The 20,196-nt window shown below is 40.4% G+C and overlaps 1 protein-coding gene across 5 annotated transcripts in view; it reads right to left on the reverse strand.

Annotated features, from left to right (window-relative positions):
* Positions 1-20,196, reverse strand: part of fam13a (family with sequence similarity 13 member A) — a 49,897-nt gene that overhangs the window by 11,744 nt on the left and 17,957 nt on the right. For all 5 annotated transcript variants that reach the window (XM_026171294.1, XM_026171295.1, XM_026171293.1 and 2 more), the window contains exons 8-12: positions 17,740-17,984; positions 11,840-11,881; positions 7,093-7,134; positions 6,789-6,983; positions 5,742-5,940 (exon numbers count right to left, since the gene is read on the reverse strand). In XM_026171294.1, coding sequence (XP_026027079.1) covers positions 5,742-5,940; positions 6,789-6,983; positions 7,093-7,134; positions 11,840-11,881; positions 17,740-17,984 — 723 coding nt within the window. The remainder of the gene's footprint in view (positions 1-5,741; positions 5,941-6,788; positions 6,984-7,092; positions 7,135-11,839; positions 11,882-17,739; positions 17,985-20,196) is intronic.

Genomic DNA, 20,196 nt, shown 5'->3' on the forward strand with positions numbered 1-20,196 from the left:
GTTGAGAAACTGGCTTGAACCAGCCGGCACCAGGCGGGTCAACTTGTTTTCCTTACTGGTTCGTGATAAGCCTGATTACCCATGATCAACACTTCCAAGTGCATCAAGAACAATTCACTGAATGGTTGATAAGCAAATTAAATTACATCCGTGGATTGCTGGCTTGTTTAGAGAACAAAGAACCCTCCTCAAAAGTAATTTAACCAAGACAATCCTTTTTTTGTAGTTTTTAGTAGCAGTGAGTATTGATTACTTCTATACTTGTCCCTTGTTAGTTACTGTGCTTTATGTTCTTTTTCTAAAGTGTTACCAGTGTGGCAGATGGCCATCAGACAAATGAAGTGTGCACTTATCATGTAATGTGATGAGAAGCAGCAACAGCGCCGGTTCTGTTTTCTCAGAACAACTAATCAAACTGATAAAAGAGAGATGCTGTCATTTACTTCACATTTACTTGACACCTATTTAGCACAGTGATTATTATTATTAATATTTATTACTATATTATTTATTGTTTTATTGCTTTATTATTTTGATTATTTGCACACAGTGATAAATATCAGTGTGTGAATACACACACACACACACACACACACACACACACACACACACACACACACACACACACACACACACACACACACACACACACACACACACACACACAGTATATTGTTGCCCAGAACAGCCACTCTCATGATTAAAGCATGATGAGAGGTGCAGCTGGTGCTAAGGAGGGGTGAAACTGACAGTGCTATGGCGTGGGCTGTGGGTGTGTTAGTGGGGTTTAATGGATGAGAAGGATATTTTCAATAAAGATTAAACTGTGTTTCAATGGCTAACACACACACACACACACACACACACACACACACACACACACACACACACACACACACACACACACACACACACACACACACACACACACACATTTAATGCAGCGGTTCTCAGATATTTTGGCATGCCACACATTGGAAGGCAAAAATTCGAGGCCCCCACACTCGACAGGTTTATTTTTTCTAACTGTCATCTGACTGTTACATGTCCGCGGTCACTCTGCATCCCACCAGCAGAACTATTGATTCCGCTGGTTTGATGCTATTGGAATATTCACAAATACCATGCACTCCTCTGTGTTTGTATCCTCTGCGTCTGCAAGTGATGTCGAGAGAAACTCGCTGACAACTAAAAGGCTAAATCCTTTCAGTATGTATAGGCCAACATGTACAACGTGCAGAACAGTATGCACTACTGTGTTTGGCACACAGTTACTGTAATGGCATTGTCACAATCATCTTATAAGCGAATCCGGCTTCACCTGTGCACATGAGCTGGTGAAAAACACTGCGACTTTCACTTCCCACTATCAGTTTTCTTTTGCTGCTGGCACAAAATGTTTTGAAGAACTGCCAGCTAACAGGGACTCGAGCTGCATCGACACACAAACTTATGGGGACAAACAAAACACCAGCACACTAAGCTTAACAGTGCAGTGGTTAGGAATTTAAAAAATGATTGACCAGCAGTTGTGAAACAGAGGAAGTGAAATTCTTTTACTATAGCGCCTAACATCTGCCTCAGTTACTGGAATAATATAATGATTATACTGAAAGTTATACATTTATATCAGTGGAATAAATACAAATTGTTGGATTTTAGAAGATGGTGACTGGCTCCCTAATATTTCTCCCAGGTAAGCACGACAAGCTGAGCTATACTGCACAACTTTTAGAAACTTTTGAGGTCAGCATGTAGATGGGGTCAACCGTGTTTGTGTGGTGCTCAAGTGGCAACCCGGGCATTAACCACCAGATGAGAGGATGCCGCACCAGCCTCCAGGGTTCAGCGCCATGCCGGCTCCAGATGGCCGCTCTGTGGCACAAGTGCGTTGGTGATGGCAGAGCCGGGGCCCGAGCTGCGACGAAGATCCATCTGTGCTGCTCAGAAAAATAGCCACGATATTGGTTCAGCACTCCTGACGACATGAGTCATGCTAATCATGTCATGAGTGTGCTAGTCTAGATTAGAATCGGAGACGAGCAGATGGAGAAGGTGGCTTGTTTCCTTATGCTCACACCCACGGCGCCACTAAACTTAAAATCTGTACTCGGTGTTTCAAAGAGCAGAAAGAATAAGGATTTGTTTGTGTCAGAATATTGATTGGGGGGGAATCCCCTTTCACGGAAAGGCTAAAAATCTCCTTTTGTTTAAGGTGACATTTTCTGTGGAACGGTTCAGGAGTTTCAGTTCAGCAAAAGCCCGTGAGTGCTGCAGCCAAAAAAAACACTGATGAGAAATCACACTGGTCAAAACAAAAGCCAGTGGTTTTCACGATTTTTGTGTTGTTGTTGTTTTTTTTAAGTGATTTTTAAATTTCAGACACAGGCCACAGTCGTGTAGTTGTGTATCGCTCTGTATCGGTCTATTGATGGGCTGGGAACCTGTTTAAGGTGTACCCTGCCGCCTCGTGACCCTAAGCTGGATAAGCAGTTAAAAAAAATAATGAATGGATGAAGCTTTGCTAAGCCCCTCCTTAGGACGCCCACAGCTTGCAGAACAAGAGGAAATATTGTTACACTGTGCCTATGGAGACGACAGATAACAGTAGATATCCTCGTAAAATAGAGGAGGGTGTCTTATTTTCTTTTTTAAGTTAAAAATACAAACGTAGTCATGTTAGATATTTATTAAACAAAGCTGAATCTACTGATTCAGGTCAAATCAGAGTGTGTGGTGACCTTCCAAAGTGTTGCCAGATCAACTCGGGACCTTTGGGGGTGTCCTTTAGTGTTTGTGGTGTTTCAGGTCATGCGGGTTGTGGGGTGAGTTTAGAGATCAGGTCAATGCCTTGGGCTTTGTGTTTGAGGGATTTTCCTGTTGGGGGAGGTTGCAGTTAACATGAGGAGTGCGCATGGTCTGCAGGAATGTTTGGGAGGGGTGGTATGTGTGAAAGCAGCATCTACATCAATGCTAGGCCTCAGGGCTTCCCAGCAGAACACCGAATTATCACTGTTATTCCCCTGGTTTTAATCCAGAGGCATATATCGCTCCTCTTGTACATGACCTTTCTCAGACGTTTCATCGTTTGGTAACTTTCCTCTCTTTTGTTTGACCTTCTCTGTTTTTTGGACTCTGCCTTTGGTTTGCTCACTTTTTTTTGCCAGCCTGCTTACTCTTGTCCCTTGTATAACAACAACCTGCTCAACAACATTGCTTTCAGATGAACTAGTAGAGCCTCTGTGTGCCTGAGCATCTGCGTTTCTGGTTATCATCAGATCTTTTATCAGCAAACTCCTTGAACTATTAAAACCACACACATTCAAACTGTAATTAGCTAAGTGGCATAATTTTGCAACTGTTTATTTATTTATTTTTTAATGGGTTTTGCTCTGATGAGCTCATCTTGTTTTTGCTTTTAATTTCATTGGACTGCTTATATCATGCTCGACAAACCTAAATATGTGATAAAGGCCACTTGATCACTGAATGTGATACCTGACGTGGGCTTACTGTTGTCAGTCTGTGTCAGGGGGAGTGTGCAAAGCTACTTTTCATGCTGGTCACCTACACTTGTCAGTAAAGATGCACAAAGATTAGCAGCTCCTGCATGCTGATGCTTTAGCAGTGCAGTGTGTATCAGCTAATCATCTTAGCTTAGCACGCTATCCCGTTTAGCACTTAACCACACAATATGCAAAGGCCATGAAGATTCTTGGGTACGCATCAATTTTGGCCTGATGATGTTCACTGCAAGAAACAAAGTCTATACTGAATTAAAACGTAACTGAGAAATTTCACTTAAAACCACAAATCTGAACTTCCCAGCAACTGCAGAAGTCAAATAGTCCAGAACATGCTGCTTTATAACACCTTACAGACATCTGGGAGCTGGCGCCTGGCATGCAGTTCAGTGACTCTTGACCTAAAGAGCTGGCAGTCACAGAGACAGCTGTGCCCACCAACGGAGACAGATACTTACAGTCATCTAACCGTCCAATCACAGTGGTGCCAGTTATCATGCATTCACCGTATGTGTGTCAAGGGACTCTGTGTCATCTGTGCTGTTGCGCAAGGAGGATTCATGGAGGCTCAAAAAATAAAAACAGTCTGCACTTATCGAATTCTGCTCACTGAGTGCGAGTGTGTAAACGCAACAAAGCTATTTTAAATGAGACGAAACGGTGCGGCTCAACTTTACATCAGCAAAAGTCACTTAAGAGCCAACTGTGAAGTCGTACTCAAGAGTCTGCAGAGATCAGGTTACTACAAGTCTGAGCCACAAGCACCACACACCGTGACCTTGCTGTGACTTTCAGGGCTTTCACACACTACCTGAATGCTGAGTATACTAAAGTAATTTTTTTACAATCAGACCATTAAATAAACTATTAAAATAATTAATTACTTATTTAACATATAAAATGTCACAGTTGAAAAGCTCCAATTTGAATATATTTACTTGTTTAAAAACTGAACTGACAATAAATAAGTTGCCAAAGTTGTAAAGCTCATTAATCAAAGGCCCATTAACTAACTGAAGTAGCCTTCTCTCTTATCTTTCTCTCTCAATGTGAGTTTTGAGACAAAAATACTTTTTGCTCCTCACATAAAAAAGAAGACAAACAAATGTCAGAAAACAAAAAGTGCTGGACTAACTTCACCTCATTAAAATACTGTAAAAATCAAGTAATTCCACAATTTATTACCCAATCCTGAAAACCCACCCTTAGATATTCTATGATGTAGTTAATATATGTAGCAGTAAACTCCAAAACTCAATAAATAAATTCTTTTTTTTATTCACAGTTACTGAAACGCCTGCTGCATTCAGCTACTACAAAGCAAACCTGCTGCTTAATTTAGAATCAAGCAATGATCTCATACAATCAATATTTTTATATTGTTAAAACTGAGTGTGAGCTAATTGTGTTTATAAAAAAAAAACATAGAATATAAACACACAAATGATCAGAATACATTTTTTTAAACTGCCGTATTTAAAATGTTTATAAATAAAGTGGCCAACAAACATAGAACTGGTGTATGACTATCATCAAAACATTTCTGTTTTGAGGTTTTTTCTTTATTTTCAACTTAATATTTTCTCTTTGTTTGTTGAAACACAGCTGTTGCTATAATCAGCCAAAGCTTCCGCCCTTTTAAATCAATAATTTTCTTTCCACTGAATTTAATTCCCTGCTGCCGATCACTTTTTGCGTTGTTGTTAATGATCCGAATAAGAATCTCTGTCAGTAAGTATTTTACTACATTTTTAAAAAGTACTCAGTACTAAAGAAACCTCTGGACTCATGTATCCACATGACATCTAAAACAGATAAAAGCAGCGGCTAACTGCACTCTCATAATTGGCCTTTACGTTTGAAGGAGTGGGCAACAATTAGCATTATGTTGCACATTACAAGCTGGTGTCTAATGGCAGAGCACCATTAGGATGCTGCACAGCCTCCACTTAGTGATTCTTGTCAACTGCAATAGGCAATTATCTGCGGTGACTCAGAAACAAGGAGGGCAGGGAGTTGAGATGAATGCTTCATTCATCATTGGTACATTAGTTTGAGAAGTTGTTGCATGTGGTGACGCCATGTGCACAAGGGGAAAAGAGGAATGAATTCACGATGATAATATTATTAATAATAATAATTATAATAGTAAAGAAGGAGGGAAAATGTCACACTCATAAAGATGAAAAGAGACGGGGAGTACAAGGTGTGACTCACTGCGTGGGCAGCCGTGTTCTCGCTTAGCTGCATGAGAGTTGGGCTCTTTTTTGGCTTCCTGGGTTTGGGGGTTCGCTCAGCGTGACTTCTCTGGCCTTCCTGTGAGTCCACACGGCTGCTCATGTCTTCCCCCACGCTGCCTGAACTGCTGCTCGACGGGACGTTCTCCTTGTTGGTGTCTCCTGTGACGGAAGGCGCTCTGTTGTCAGACGAAAAGGAAAAGGGTGAGGAAATAAGACATCTGCCTTCCATCGGACTCTCTCTCTGCTCGCCTTGCTTGGTTTTAAATCAGATTAAAAACGGATGAAATGCTTCTGGAAACCAAATGCCCAAGGTCATCCCGATGCGTTTTTTATATGTTCTCAAGCAGCTAATGTGCTGTTTAGTGTTTGTGCTAAGTCTATTTACTGTCCTGTCTTATTAACATTTTCTGCTGTTGAGACACTCCCCAAAATCCACGTGCCGCTGATCTCTCAGACTCCACCAGGTCTTCATCAACAAGGATTAGCTCCTTACTGGAATGATACCAGTTATTATGACTGCACACTAAAGCTCTCCCCACAGAACAAAACTTCACCACTGTTTACTGAAACTGAAACATCAACTGAAAGTATCATTGTAGTATCACTGCAGGAAGCCTCTGAGGTCAGACCTCCATAATGAAAGTGGGCGCCACAATGGTGGAGTGGTTAGCATTGTTGCCTCACAGCAGGGAGCTCCCTGGTCTCGACCCTGGCCGGGGCCTTTCTGCGTGGAGTTTGCTTGTTCTCCCTGTGCCTGCGTGGGTTGCCTCCGGGCACTCTGGCTTCCTCCCACAGTCCAAAGACATGCAGGCTGAGTAACCTAGTGAGTTTAAATTGACCATGTATGCGAGGCAGAGGCTGTATGAACGTGTGGTTAAAGTGCTTTGAGTGGTCAGTACGACAAGTAAATTACAATTATTTTGCTTTAAGATGATAAATGAGGAGAAACACGATGTAGTGCTTCCACTATGAAGGCCACTTTCTGCAAGTAACATCGATTATGATTATGCCACGCCCACGGTACCTGTTTTTTTCCCTGTGTTTCTGGCCCTCCTCCTGATGCTGCTGCTCTCTTTGGTGCCTACGTCTCTGCCTCGCTGTTAGTGTCACCCGTGAAGGGCACGGGGTCGATTCGTGGGCGTCTGAATGCTGATCCTCTAAGGGGTTCACATCAAAGAGGTGCTGCTCCACTGCTGAGCGTATGGTCCTGTCCAGAAAACTTCAGGGAGCAACACAATGAGTAGATAAGGAAATCCACCATTTTATGCTCTTCACTGTTTCATAAGAGCTTTGCTTTTTATTTTTATTTTAAGCAGAAATATACCTACTTTACCACACCAGGTCTGCAGTGGACGGGCGAGAGGTGGTTACTGAAAGAAAAACAAGAAGGGAAGCTTAATGCGCAGAAACAAGTGTTCACATAGGTCACTGAGCAACACTGAAAATCCCCCGAGGCTCACGTTGTGGCCTTTGGTGATCAAGTGCATGGGTGAGAGGTAAACTCAGCTGCGTTCAGAGCTTAAATGGATCCTTGGGGAGCAAAGTGGCTGGCTTCCATGGCTACCAGTAAGTCCAGCAGCAGAGTACACGGTCATGGACCTTTATACTGATCTCTGACTTCATTTTGGTTTTATTTTTAACGCCCTCTGTTTGTTAAATACTTGTAGGGTAAAGCAATAGGATTGTAAACTATATGCAGCATGAAATGTGTCTGTAACCTGTGTAAGTACCTGGATTCAACTGAATGCTTGTAGAAAAAAACATAACACCGCTGTTACATCACCACTGCTTAAACATCTTTAAAAGGTTTTATTCAGACGTCTGAAAATATTTCGATGTTTCAGTATTTTCCCTCCTACAAAGTCTAACTGAGAAAAAACAAGTAAATAAAAAATCTTAAACATTATCTTTTGTGACCGTAGGGTTAGGATGTAAAGGGTCATTTTCTCACATTTTATAGGTTACAGGGTGAATGAGTTTTAAGTGGTTTCTTTTTGGTCTTTTTTTTTTTATTACATATTTAGCTAAGTGTTAGATCATAATTACATTAACACATTACTCTTGTGACTAAGTTGGCACAGCAAAAGAAAAATCCGCTCTCCTCAGGAAGTTGCTTTGGCCTCGACCAACTGATCGACATCATGTCTGCTTTTCCTGGACTACAGCTTCCTCAACATCTTCGAGGGTGACCTCAAACGAAATCTTCCATAAACAGTGGTGCTGACAGTAATAACAACTGGAAATGGGATCGCTGATGAAAGACCAGATAATAACGGCATGATGGTGTACTGTGAAGGTGACTGTGGTGGAGCTGTGTAACATGCCACAGGCATGTACTGATATTACCAAATCTATAACAAATCTATAAGGCAGGATGCCGGGCCGAGTTAAAAGCAAGCCTGCTGCACTGTGTAATAGTAACAAAGTTGTAAAGTACTCACAAGTATAAGGAATTCAAATAATCCACATGGGATTTTTTTTAAATCTTCTGTTTCTCTACTCACAAATACAAATTCCTGAAAACAAAATCACATTTCTCTTCAGTGCAGTTTCATTTTTAACGGAGGGAAAAACAGAAAGGGGAAGTTGTGACAGAAGCAGAAACTGAACGCCTTGGTTATATCATGTTAAGAAAATTGCTACCGTGTAACAAATCTGCGACAAGTTAAAGGGATGGTTGATTCAGTGGCTGTCACAAATGTCACATTTTGAACATTCGATCTATACTAAAGCCTAAAATACGACAGACGTTTCTAGAGCTGTCTACAACTTTCTAGGGCTGTGGCCCATGCGAAAGGCAGGCGGGGGTAAAAGGTGATAAGACAGTCAATTACATATTTGGTCTATGACTTGATGACTGTCATAATTCAAGAAACATTTATGGCACTCTGACTAACAAACCAAGGCCATGCTCTAAGTTGCAAATATAGCACCATGACAGTAGATCATGGCTTTTTTTTAGCTTGCGGCTGCTTACAACAAAAAAGTTGTGTACTACTGTCTGTTCATCCTGGACCATGACTTCAGCTTGAACTGTTTCCCATACGAAAAAGATCCAGATTTAGATGTACAGGAAGCTAGGAAAAATGTATTTATATCTAAATGATCCCGTGACTCTCAGATTCATCTCGGGATACGATAGAGCCAACCAAAGGAGTAACACATGATTATTTGTCTTCTTTTAACCTAAAAAAAAACTAAATATGGATCAGAAATTAAAACCATACACAGTGGGCTGTACTCTAGTTAAAAATTCAGCAAAAAACATTCCATCCATATTGGTTTTTAGACATTAGTCTAAACATTTAGACATTTAAGCTTAGCATCACTACCTACAAAAGATTTTGGTTCCTGAAGATTTAGCAGCTATAGTCGAGCCAAATAGTCTTTTGGTTGGCACATGATATAAGAAGTGTTGCAGTTTTCTGAGGAAGATGGCATCACTTCCCAGAGAGCGTAGTGCCCCACTGACTTGGTTTCAGCTGAAGAGGTAACTGTAAAACCACTGTGGTATATGACGGGATGGCTGTCTGGTGAGTAATAAAGACATTCTTAGCTATGAACTCTGGGAAAAATAGACCTGAGGGGCAACAGGGACGACTCATTACATCACAAGCGCAACAGGAACATCACTGCCAGGATATGAACGGGCAAAGTTACCAATCCTTTCTAGAAAGTACTCTAACATATAAAACTACGCCAAAAAGCCCAGGTAAACGGCAGATTAACAAAGTGAGTGTGAAATTTCACTGCCTAGCTGTAAAAACGTACACCGAGAGTCATTTCTGTTGTTACTCCATAACCACGGCATGAGTGTTTTGTCTTTAAACAAACTTGATACCATTTGTTTTAGTTCTACTATTTTTAGCTTTACACCTGAAGAGTCATGGAGAACAAGTTGCATGTCAGCTAACAGTTGTCTTGCTCAGGTTTGTTCCAGTTACTTTTGACTGAGACAACATGATCTTAAAGGTTTATGCAGCACCAAGGTGTGTTACACTTCAACATGCGTTCAAGTGGTAACCAGTATTTCAGCCTAAAATTAGACTGGCATTTTGTGACTGAGGGTGGGAATTACAGGGAAACTCAATACAGTGCTCATGACTGTGTTTAAAGTGCCTGTGTATCGATAACTGATACACAAGAGGAAGTGATAATGACGCATTAATGAAGATGTCCGTGTAGATTCTCATTCATCCAGATCATGGTCGTCTTGAGAGCTTGAAAAAGAAGGAAACTGGACTTCGTTTGAGTTTCACCTCTCATCCAAGGTTTCTTCACCGTGGTTCCACCCTTAACCCCCGCTGATGGTAATGATCCTCGCCTTTGTTCACACCTTGGCTCATGGGATGACTCACATGATCAACAGTGATCCATTGACCTGTTCCAAAGGGATTAAATACCTGGGACTCGTCCACCTTTAGAAGCCTCTTGGATGAGAGGTGAAACGCCTTCACAAACTTAAAATATTAATACTAATAAATTCTTAAGAATAAATAAATGTGTTTATGAAATGTCCTTCTTTTCTGGCTGGTGATACTGACTGACTGGCCATTCTCATGTCTGTGCAATAAATATGAAGCCACACCCTATAAAGATAGGGTCAAAAGGGCAAATATCTATGCTGGCTCTGGTAACACAATACAAAGCTGTGGTTTCATCATGCATTATGGGCTCACTGTTTCTTGTCCAAACGCTGTAATCCTCGAGGTCTTATCATCCAAGAAAAATTCTTTAGCTTTCTACTTTATAAACAGGCATGAGAACAGTATAAGTCTTCTTTATCTTGATAAAAACAAACATTATTTTATAAAATCCTAAAGAAATATAGTTCCAGGCAGACTCAAAACATTAATTTGGACTTCCAATTTTATAGCGTCTGTAAGATTTGCTGAACTTTTAAGTCTGCTCTGTGACGATATGACAGGTCTTCTCATTTTAATTCCCCTATTGTGCATTTTTTTGTGTTTAAAAAGCCAACAGGGCAACTCTTTGTTGTAGAAAAGCTTAAGGACTGCTGAATTTAATTGCTTCACTCTGGACCCCCTAACTAAGAAAACTACTTTGCAAATAACAGTAAGACCAAAATAATGTGTTTCTCTAGTCAGTGGTTGTTTTGGTGTTTTAAAGTCAACAGGTCTTTAAGGCGTAAAAAGTGGGAACGGAACAACTCCAAAGCTTTCCCAGCTGAAGCTTATGCCAGCTAAATCCCGGCACTGTGTAACCGGGAACGTTCGCTCAGGTAATCCAGTATTACACCACAGTCAGATGTTAGCCAGGACCTTCAGAGGCTCTTGGCAAATCAAAACAGAAAATAAAATAAAATGAAATAAAATACATCAATCTGTGATCCAGTTTGACCGGGCTGAGGTTAACCAACTAAGTGGCAGTCTGAGAGCCTTTGTATGTGACAGATGCATGTAGACCTTAGCAGACAGCTCAGCTGTGCTTCCAACTAGATGTGTGCATGTGACAGTGGACAAGTAGGAAATGGAGTTACTCACAATGAACGTGAGCATGACAAGTGAGTGGGGATGGGAAGAGTTTATAGGTGATCACTTAGAGATACACAGAGAGAAACAACACTGCCTCAACTAAAGATTACTGTCACCATCAGTTATCTCTAAATTGTTATCCTGACTTTTAAAAGAAACATTGCTGAGAAAGGAAAATCCTCACATTTAGGAGGATAAAACTATTCAAGATTTTTTACTGGCATGAATTCATACGAGGAAGCTGGTGCAAAATATTTGCCAGCATTAAATATACTTTAAAAAAAGAGTCCACGTATGTATCTGTAATCAGCACATCATCTGTGAACACTGTGTCTTTTGCTGCGTCCTCTACTTGGCCGGTGTTTCTGACAACGTGCTGTCTCTGCGACAATAACCAAACAGTGTTGAGCAAACTGTTGCATGTGCATGCTGCCCTGCTGCCCCTCTCACTGGCAGCTTCATTGTTTCTGATGATAATGCACTGAGGCAGCATGCAGCCACTTCCCCCACACCTCCGATCAAAAACAACACAGTCTGTTCCCGTCCTGCCTGCTTTCTAACACATATACAAGAGGCCTACCTCATGTAGAAAGGAGATACTGGTCTGTCTTCATCTTGGGAGCTGAAATATGAAAACAAACAGACTCAATTAGCGTGCAGGATGCGCAAAGTCCTGTGAGATCAAAACATTACATTTCCCCACACAACAGTAGATTTCCCTGCAGCTAAAAAAAGGACATGCACAAGACTGGCTTTTGTCTGCAGAATAATGGCCATGCAGTGCTACAGATCAGTGCCTTTGTGGAGCTTGTCTCGGGTAATTATTATGAACCAAGAGAACTATGTGCTGCTCTGGAATATAGGCTGAGGTGCTACTGCTGCTGCTGCATGTATGCCAGAAGCACAGGATGAAATTATGCAACAATAAGAGGAACTCAACCTTGGCACTAATTTTGAGGTTGCCTAACTTTTTCATATCCTAGTTAAAAAATTTCACAATCGCCTGGTTTTGTTTGCCTAAGCAGAGCTCAGTTCTTTATTATCTGAGACAAGGAAAGAAAAAAAAGATTGGTACAAATACGTGAACTGTTGTAATGTTAAACCTTTAAAAAATCAAAAAGTGCTGACAGATCTCAGTAAGGTTTCTGTATGTTCATTAAATTTAGTATGAGACCTTTTAAATAAATAAAACCGATTCATCCACTTTACAAATTAATCAACAATTTTCAAGAAATTAGGGAAACAAAGAGGCATGTTTTCAGTTTAAAACACTGTGACTTATTACTACATTTTATAAAACTGTTAGGACTTTATTTGGATGTTTCTGTAAGAAGATAGTAGCTGTGTAAGCAACTCTTACAGTGCTTTATATTTAGATCTAAATAACATTGGGACAAAAGGTTTGGTTTACCAAATGCTGACCAAAAACGGAACAGCGGATAGTTTTGTAACTGCAATCCAGTGCAGGCTTTTACTTTGATTTCAAAACAATCAGCTAATTAACTACACAGAGAGTCAGGGAGAAAAATATTACTTTTACCATCTGATCATCTAATTTTATAAGTTTGAACAAATATGGTTGTTAAAAGCAGGCCACTTGACCTCAGCAGTGTTTCCTATGTTTACTCTTTGGGCTTCGATTTCAACATCTTGCTCAAGGGCATTTGGAAATTTGCAGGACAACTGCTAACCTGCTCTGCCAATTTACTCACAGCTGCTCTAAACATACAATTTGACCATAAAATATGGTATTTGTATTATACTCAGCTCTATAAAAGGAGTATATTGTATGCACATTACACTATTTATAGTATACTTACACTTTAATTACCCAAACCTGTAATAACTAAAGCACTTTTGTACTTTTGCTGCTAGTTAGAAGTCAAGCTGTCTCTCTAAGTCTTAACAATCATTATTAGATACAACATTGCAATATTTTAATCTAATATGGTAATCTTACATTTAATAGGAAAACTAATTGTTGAACTAATTAGTATTACAATATTGGTATAAACATAACCCTTCAACTTGCTGAGTGGTTTTTATAAAAAACAAAAATTCATGCGCATGCACGTTTCTCCAAAAAAACAGAAAACTAAACAAAACAAAAAATCTCAGTTTGTGTGGGAAGGAAAACAAAGATGGCAGTCTACACACCTGACAGGTTTAATATGAACATTATTTTGAATTTACAGTGCAAAGAAACAATAACGTGATAGTAAAATAAAAGATAAAGATTAAAGATGTGTCCATGCTCTCCTTGTGCATGAATATGTTAAGTTCAACGTTATATTTTTAGAGCTGCGTCCACACAGGAAACAATTTGCAGTGATGTGGTGACCACAGACAGAAGAAAGTGAATGATATTTGGCAACTCCAAGCCACGACGGGCAAAATAACTGCTAGCGATGTAAAGCAGGTCCCGAGATAAATGTTTCTCAACTTCAAGCCGGTACAGGGTTACCTAGGCAACCAGATCCTGAAATGCCAGCTAATTACCTCCTGTCAGCGTCACAGTCATGTGTAACAAGCGCATTGCTTCAATGTGCGGACGTAGCTGTAGCTGCCTGACAGCACATCTCGGGTGATGTTACACAGTAGCATGGATGTCATGAAGTAAATGGTATTATAATGTTACTTTACATAGGAAGTAACTCAATACTATAAAAAGAGAGAAGTAATGTGTGTGGTGAACCCAACACTAATCTCTCCAGCAATAGTTCCCTCTCCTTAGATTGAAGCAAACTGATCAAACATACTCGTTTGAATGTTTATATATCTCAGTATGAGTGTCAGATACATAAGAACATAAACCCTATGACATCAAACAAGCACAGTTAGTCAGCAGCTTGCACATGTTATTGTGGATCAGATTCACTCAATATTTAGTACTCTACTGCTTTGCTACGTGCTGTTCCTGCAATTGGCTTACTGTAAGCAGCGGGCATGTTGACGCGAGGGCGGACCACTTTGGCCATCCGGGCAGCACATCAACAAGTTCAAAACAAAGGATTTCGGTTTCAAGTCAGGCACGATCAAATTGGGCCAAAGTTTACTGAGCTTCAAAAGTCTTCTTAAATTGGCCAATGTACGGAAAATGTGCATACACTCCTTGTTTTAGTGAAGGGGTACTTCAACTACATAACTCTTCCAAATTCTTTTGCAGCTTTACGGGTGAGTTTTTTTCTCCCCCACATCCGCATGTTCTTACCGGGTGTTACACAGTCTGGCAAGCGTATTAAAATAGTGCGTGCCGTCACTGCCGCTGTGAATTGCAAAAGAAAAAAGCGGAAATCCTGCTTACCCACTACCTTACTGAGGGGATAACAAGAAGCTTTTGTAGGCATACTCCGACAATGCCTGATCCCTTTGAGTTAAGCGGAAAGCTACTAATGGCAAGTTGGTCAATCTGGACACGCTCTGCTTCTTCAACATTTTTAAAAATGTGTAAAACCCCCACAAAAAAACGTAGTCCCGATGTTCACCTAAAAAATCTAGCTGTAAGTTTTTTTGCTTTCACTGAGTCCTTCTTTACCTTGCCCCCCACCCCAAATTTCTCCATTACACACGACAACGACAACAACAGGAGACGTACGATTAAAAATCTCGACGTGAACATTTTCCATGACATTACTTTGTAGGTGCTGTCACTGTGTTTTGCATTGCTAATCTTAAAATTAAGCTACGTAAACCCATTATCTGAGCGGGTGCTGCAAACATAAAGTGGAATTTAGCATGACTTCACTGAATGCACAAACTTTTTGCTTTTGCTTGTACTGTATATCCTTTATATTCACTACATATTTATTACATTGTTAAGGTAACACAGAAGCTCAGTCTAGATGGTTTACAAATGAAATATGACAGTCATTAGTTATTAGTTTGATAAGCACAAATCTGATCAGAGCGCCAAGCAAAATATTTACCTTACTTACAGTGTGAGTGACAGCTGACGGCCACCGTCTCATATGAGTGTTGGAAAAAAAAATACACCAGTATGCAATTTGTTAGAAAACCAGTTTGATCTAGCCAGCAGCTTCTTTCTACAAATACAGTGTGTGCTGTCTGATGTTCAGGCTGATGGACGGGACCTCCTGACAGGCGGCCAACAATACTGCTAACCCACAGGGAACCTGCATTCACAGCACACTGCAATGTTCCTCACTCACACCTTTTTCCAACGGGCTTCTAAGAATCTCAGCGGTTACATCATGATATTCACTGAACCATGGCAACTCAACAGAAAAGCCAGTATGCATTCCCAGTGTGCAACAATGCAATGCTAAGAGAATAACAGCTTGTCATGACTCTGCTATGCTGGCTAGAGTGGCCTGTACGATGAATCAGATTAATGTGATATATTTCAGGTACAGGTGACGGCCGGAGGCAAACAAACTTAGTGTATGGAGGATTCTGATACATACAGAAGAGAAAAAAAGCAAAGTGGACAACAAGTGGAGCTACTTCCAGGAACTCCTGAGAAGGATTATTTTGATCTTAAGTCTGTGGTGAAGACCCGGGATGGGAGCAGTTTGTGAAACGATGTGTTAGATTTAATATGATACAACAACAAACAACGATGATGTGGTGCTCTCTTTACCATCAATTTGATGCAAACTAAACTGATTTCCCATTTTATTCCCTTAAAAAAGTATAGCATATTTTTAGGCATATTTTAATCAAACTTATCCTGGACAAGATAAATCTGCACTTTTCATTTTAGCTAAACTGGATCTAAAACAGTTCAGGTCCAGCTGTGGTATAAGCAGCACTATGCTGGTACAGACTTCTTTGACACATACCTACAGAAAGCGAGAGCAAGCTGCCAGCCCGGCATGAGTTACAGCTACAGACATGAAAACACAGATTTATATTTGTGGAAAATTATCATTTTGACTTATATGGTAAAGCATTTTTTCACATGATAACAGAAAATTAAATTTCTATAAACACCACAAAAAATACCACAGTGCAGTTTGTTAGACACGACTATAGAGCATCTGCTGCTTTCTTGCATTAGACATGGTGAAGTAATTCAAGTCTTTTGGCACATCGCATGTGCCTAATACTAAATACCAGTGAGTTCAGATTGCTGACGCACATTATGGAGGTACTCGGTAAACAGCCACCAGATACAAGTGGACCAGGAGAATTTTAGGGTGTGGGGAAAATCCACCTGAAGATTGGTGACAAAAGCATTTGCCACCTTGGAAGCACAGAATGGTTTTAATGTATTCCAGGCATTTCTGACTCCAGCACCTGGGTTAATATAGTGCATGATCTTGGCTATATGTATATAAACCCTTGCAGCACAGTGCTGTGAAAGACATATCGCCCTTTTCCTGATTTCGTATCACTGAACTCACCGTTCCGAAAAAACCAAAACAAATGTGATTATTCACAGTTAATGAATATATTTCACATAGGGCAAGGCTTGGATAGCTTTTTTCAATTAATAAATGAAATTATCATCATTTACAAACGCGATTTTCTTATAATAAAATCTGTTTGATGATCTGAAACATGTAAGAATAACAGATATCCCCCCAAAAGAATCAGGAAGGGGGCAAATACTTTTTCTGCTCATTCATAGGACGCATGGCTGTCTCTGTTTCTATGTTTGCGTGTCAAACTAAACTTTTATGTAACGCGTAAAAGGATCTTGTGATGACAGGAGTCAGACACTGATTAATGTTATACTAAAGGTCACAGAAGCCAAAAACGTCGTCACCTTTTTTTATCCAAATACTTGGAAGCATCACATGCGACATGCTCATATCTTATAATTTGCAGTTTTTCCACTTCCCGCATCCAATTCTACGCACTTTTGATTTATCACTATGTAAAGAGAAAAACTGGGATAAATAGTAGCATGTTTAAAAAAAGGCTAATGTTAAATAGTATAGTAGTGATTTTTGGCCAACGAGTGAAGTTCAATTGAACGCAGTTCTACTCTAAACTCCGAGTTAAAGCAAAACCTCAACAACAGACACAGCTGCAGTCTTGCTATTCCAGGACGGCACTTAACACCAAGAGGTTTCCAGTTTCAGCTTCTTGTGACAGGCTGCTCTGCACGCCAAACAAACGCTGCCACCGGGCTCAGGCTACAGGTTCTTTGGTTAACACCACATTGCATATGTATACAGGAGTCATGAACTATTTACCACTAAAAGAGCCCCTCCTTCATATTTCACTCCATAAGGTATCTTTTAATGTCATGCAGGCATCTAGCAGTGAAGTGTGTGGCTGTGTGTGTTACATGATTTTACACCAGTCATAAGCATCATGCAGACAATACTGTGATGCTAATAAAGTCATAAAACTGAAAGAGTGGCTGGCCACATTTTTCAGAGTAAATGAGCCTGGTTTTTAAACTCTTTTGAAAAACAAGATTCACAAATAACACTTTAAACATAAATCACACATAGCCATCGATAATGGGTTTTTTTTTTTTTTATAATTTACACCAGACACACTCACCTGCTGAGGCCCTTCATGCTTTCAGAGAGGCTGACGTCGTGAGGGTCGACGTGGGAGGCAGTGTCCGAGGTGGCTTGGTGAGACATGGGTGTAGTTTCCATTGCTTCTGCGCTGGGGGTCCTTAGCTCTGAGGTCAGGGGCAAAACTATTGGTATGGAGAAAGGTTTTGCGTGGTAGGGCGCCCTGGAAGAGAGGCTGGGTTGGGGGACCACTTGAGTCATGCTGTCAATTTTCCCTTTCCTCACCTGTGTCACAGAGAAAGGTGAGAGGTCTCGTGAGGGGAAATTTGAGATAGCACGGGAGGCAACTGATACACTGCCGATAACATTTCTGTACAATCAAACACACGTGACACCTTTGCTCAGGTTGCTATAAACTATAAAGCATGCATTCGAGGATCTTCTGGAAAAGGGTTAGGGAAAAAAGGAGCTATCTTATAAACCTTACCGTGCTGACTCTGAGAGGGTACAAACAGCGTGAGCCGTCAACTGTTGTATAGGAAAAGAATCTTAACCTAATTACAGCCACATTCTGAGAACTACCCTTTTTCATTTCCGAGTCACGACCAGCTAAACCAAGGAGAAACGTGCCGAAGAGCTTTCTTCTCGCTCATGTGGAGAGCACTCGCTGCTCACGCACACTGAAGCTGAATAGCTGGCTGTGGGGAGCATCAAATGGGTCTGACACTAGCTTAACTATTGATAATGGCCAGAAATATCCAACACTAAAATGGGCTTGTCTTTAGATGAGCGTGTGCAGGCTGAATTAAAAGGCTTTTTCGTCTTTGTACCAATTATCAGAGGAACATTTCCATTTTGGGGTTTAACTTAATGGGCTGTACAATAATCTATGAATGCAGCAACCCATTTAGACATTTAGTCACTGATGCACTTAATGGGCAGATCATTGGGAACATTATTAGTCGAACAAACTTCTTTAGCTAGACCTGGTATGGATTTTGCCCCTCAGAGCTTTGTGATTGATTCAGCTAAATCGGTCGTTCACAGGAAAACTGCAGGGGAGGAAAAGGGGGAAAATAAATGTGGACATCAGCTTATTTTTAGCAAAGGATTGAAGCATGTTGCATCACACTCTGGGGAGACGTCATGGTGAGAGATGGTAGAAATGGGTGTTGTGTTAATGGACTTCAGTGTTTGGTAAAGGTAAGATGTTACCATAGCCTGGTTTCTCTATATTACTGTATTTCCTTACGTTCTGTGTTTTGATGTTCTACTTTTGTATTTTCCTTTTTTTGAATAAAAAGATATCTTTAGTGTTTATTTTTAATGTTTCTTTTACTACTAAACAACATCCAATTGGATAAATGAACACATAAATACATTTCTCCAGTCTCTAATAAAACAACTTTGTGTTCAAAAACAAAAAGTCATCCTGCTCACAGTCCATCACAATTCACAAGTTACTGCCCATAAAATCATAAACGTGACTCGACCTTGAGCACAATTTTGATGAAGACAGGTAACCATTGTGTGATAATTTCACTAAAATCTGACCAGCAGCCAATGATTCGTGTGAATTGAGGATGGACAAACAACTTACTGCCATGGCATGAGTTCATCAATTCTTCAGTTTTGGATTAGCTAAAAATTTAAACTGAATCGTGCTAGAAGCTTGTTGGTGACTAAATAGCAGCCACTAGTTATTAGGGAAAAATGCATATTCCACTACTGCTTAGAGAGCAGTTGTGGAAGTTGGCTGTTGCTGTAAAATTGACTCCTTGTGAATGCTTTGGCTGCTACAGGATTGCAGCGGCAGACTGTGGTTTGCACGGAAGCGACTGACTCTTCTGCAAACAGTTGTGCCATTAGAAACGTGTTGTTTATGGTACAACTTTTACTGTGAAAAGTGAGCAATCTCTGTTTGTTTTTTAGATTTTTTCTATTGCTCAATAAGTAGTTTGTGAGTGTTCCTTCCATGCAAACTCCAGTCAACAGCTACACTTTGCTTGTGTTGTGATTTTGGTGCAGCACCCTTTTTGAAATCAGTTTCACCTGGCGACAGCCTAGCAACTTCCAACTAGTCAGAGAATGTCCATTTGTGGCCAGGGGTTGCAGACTGGCCTGTAGGCCTGTGTGACTGCGGTTTTAGCCAGAAGATAACATGAAATCATGTTATATCTCTCAATAAAGGCACAGCCATACAAATCAAACAGAGGGCTAAACACCCGGTTTTGGTTTTGGCCTACGCATTTAGAACAAAAATCAGGAGCGAAAGAGACCAAAAATTCCTGACAAACCTAAATGAGGATATGACCTGGTTTCTAAATCATGGATTAACTTATAATTTGTGAGTAAAATCTCAAAAGACTTCAAACAAAGCCAAATGAAATATTTAGAACTCTGTGTTTTCTCTCTCTGAACCTGCTACAATAAAAAAGGAAGCTGTGGCTGGCCACAAAACAAGTACTCACTGAACTCTGTTTACTTGATGGTGCAA

This window comes from Astatotilapia calliptera, chromosome 6, assembly GCF_900246225.1.
Source record: "Astatotilapia calliptera chromosome 6, fAstCal1.2, whole genome shotgun sequence".
Classification (NCBI taxonomy): domain Eukaryota; kingdom Metazoa; phylum Chordata; class Actinopteri; order Cichliformes; family Cichlidae; genus Astatotilapia; species Astatotilapia calliptera.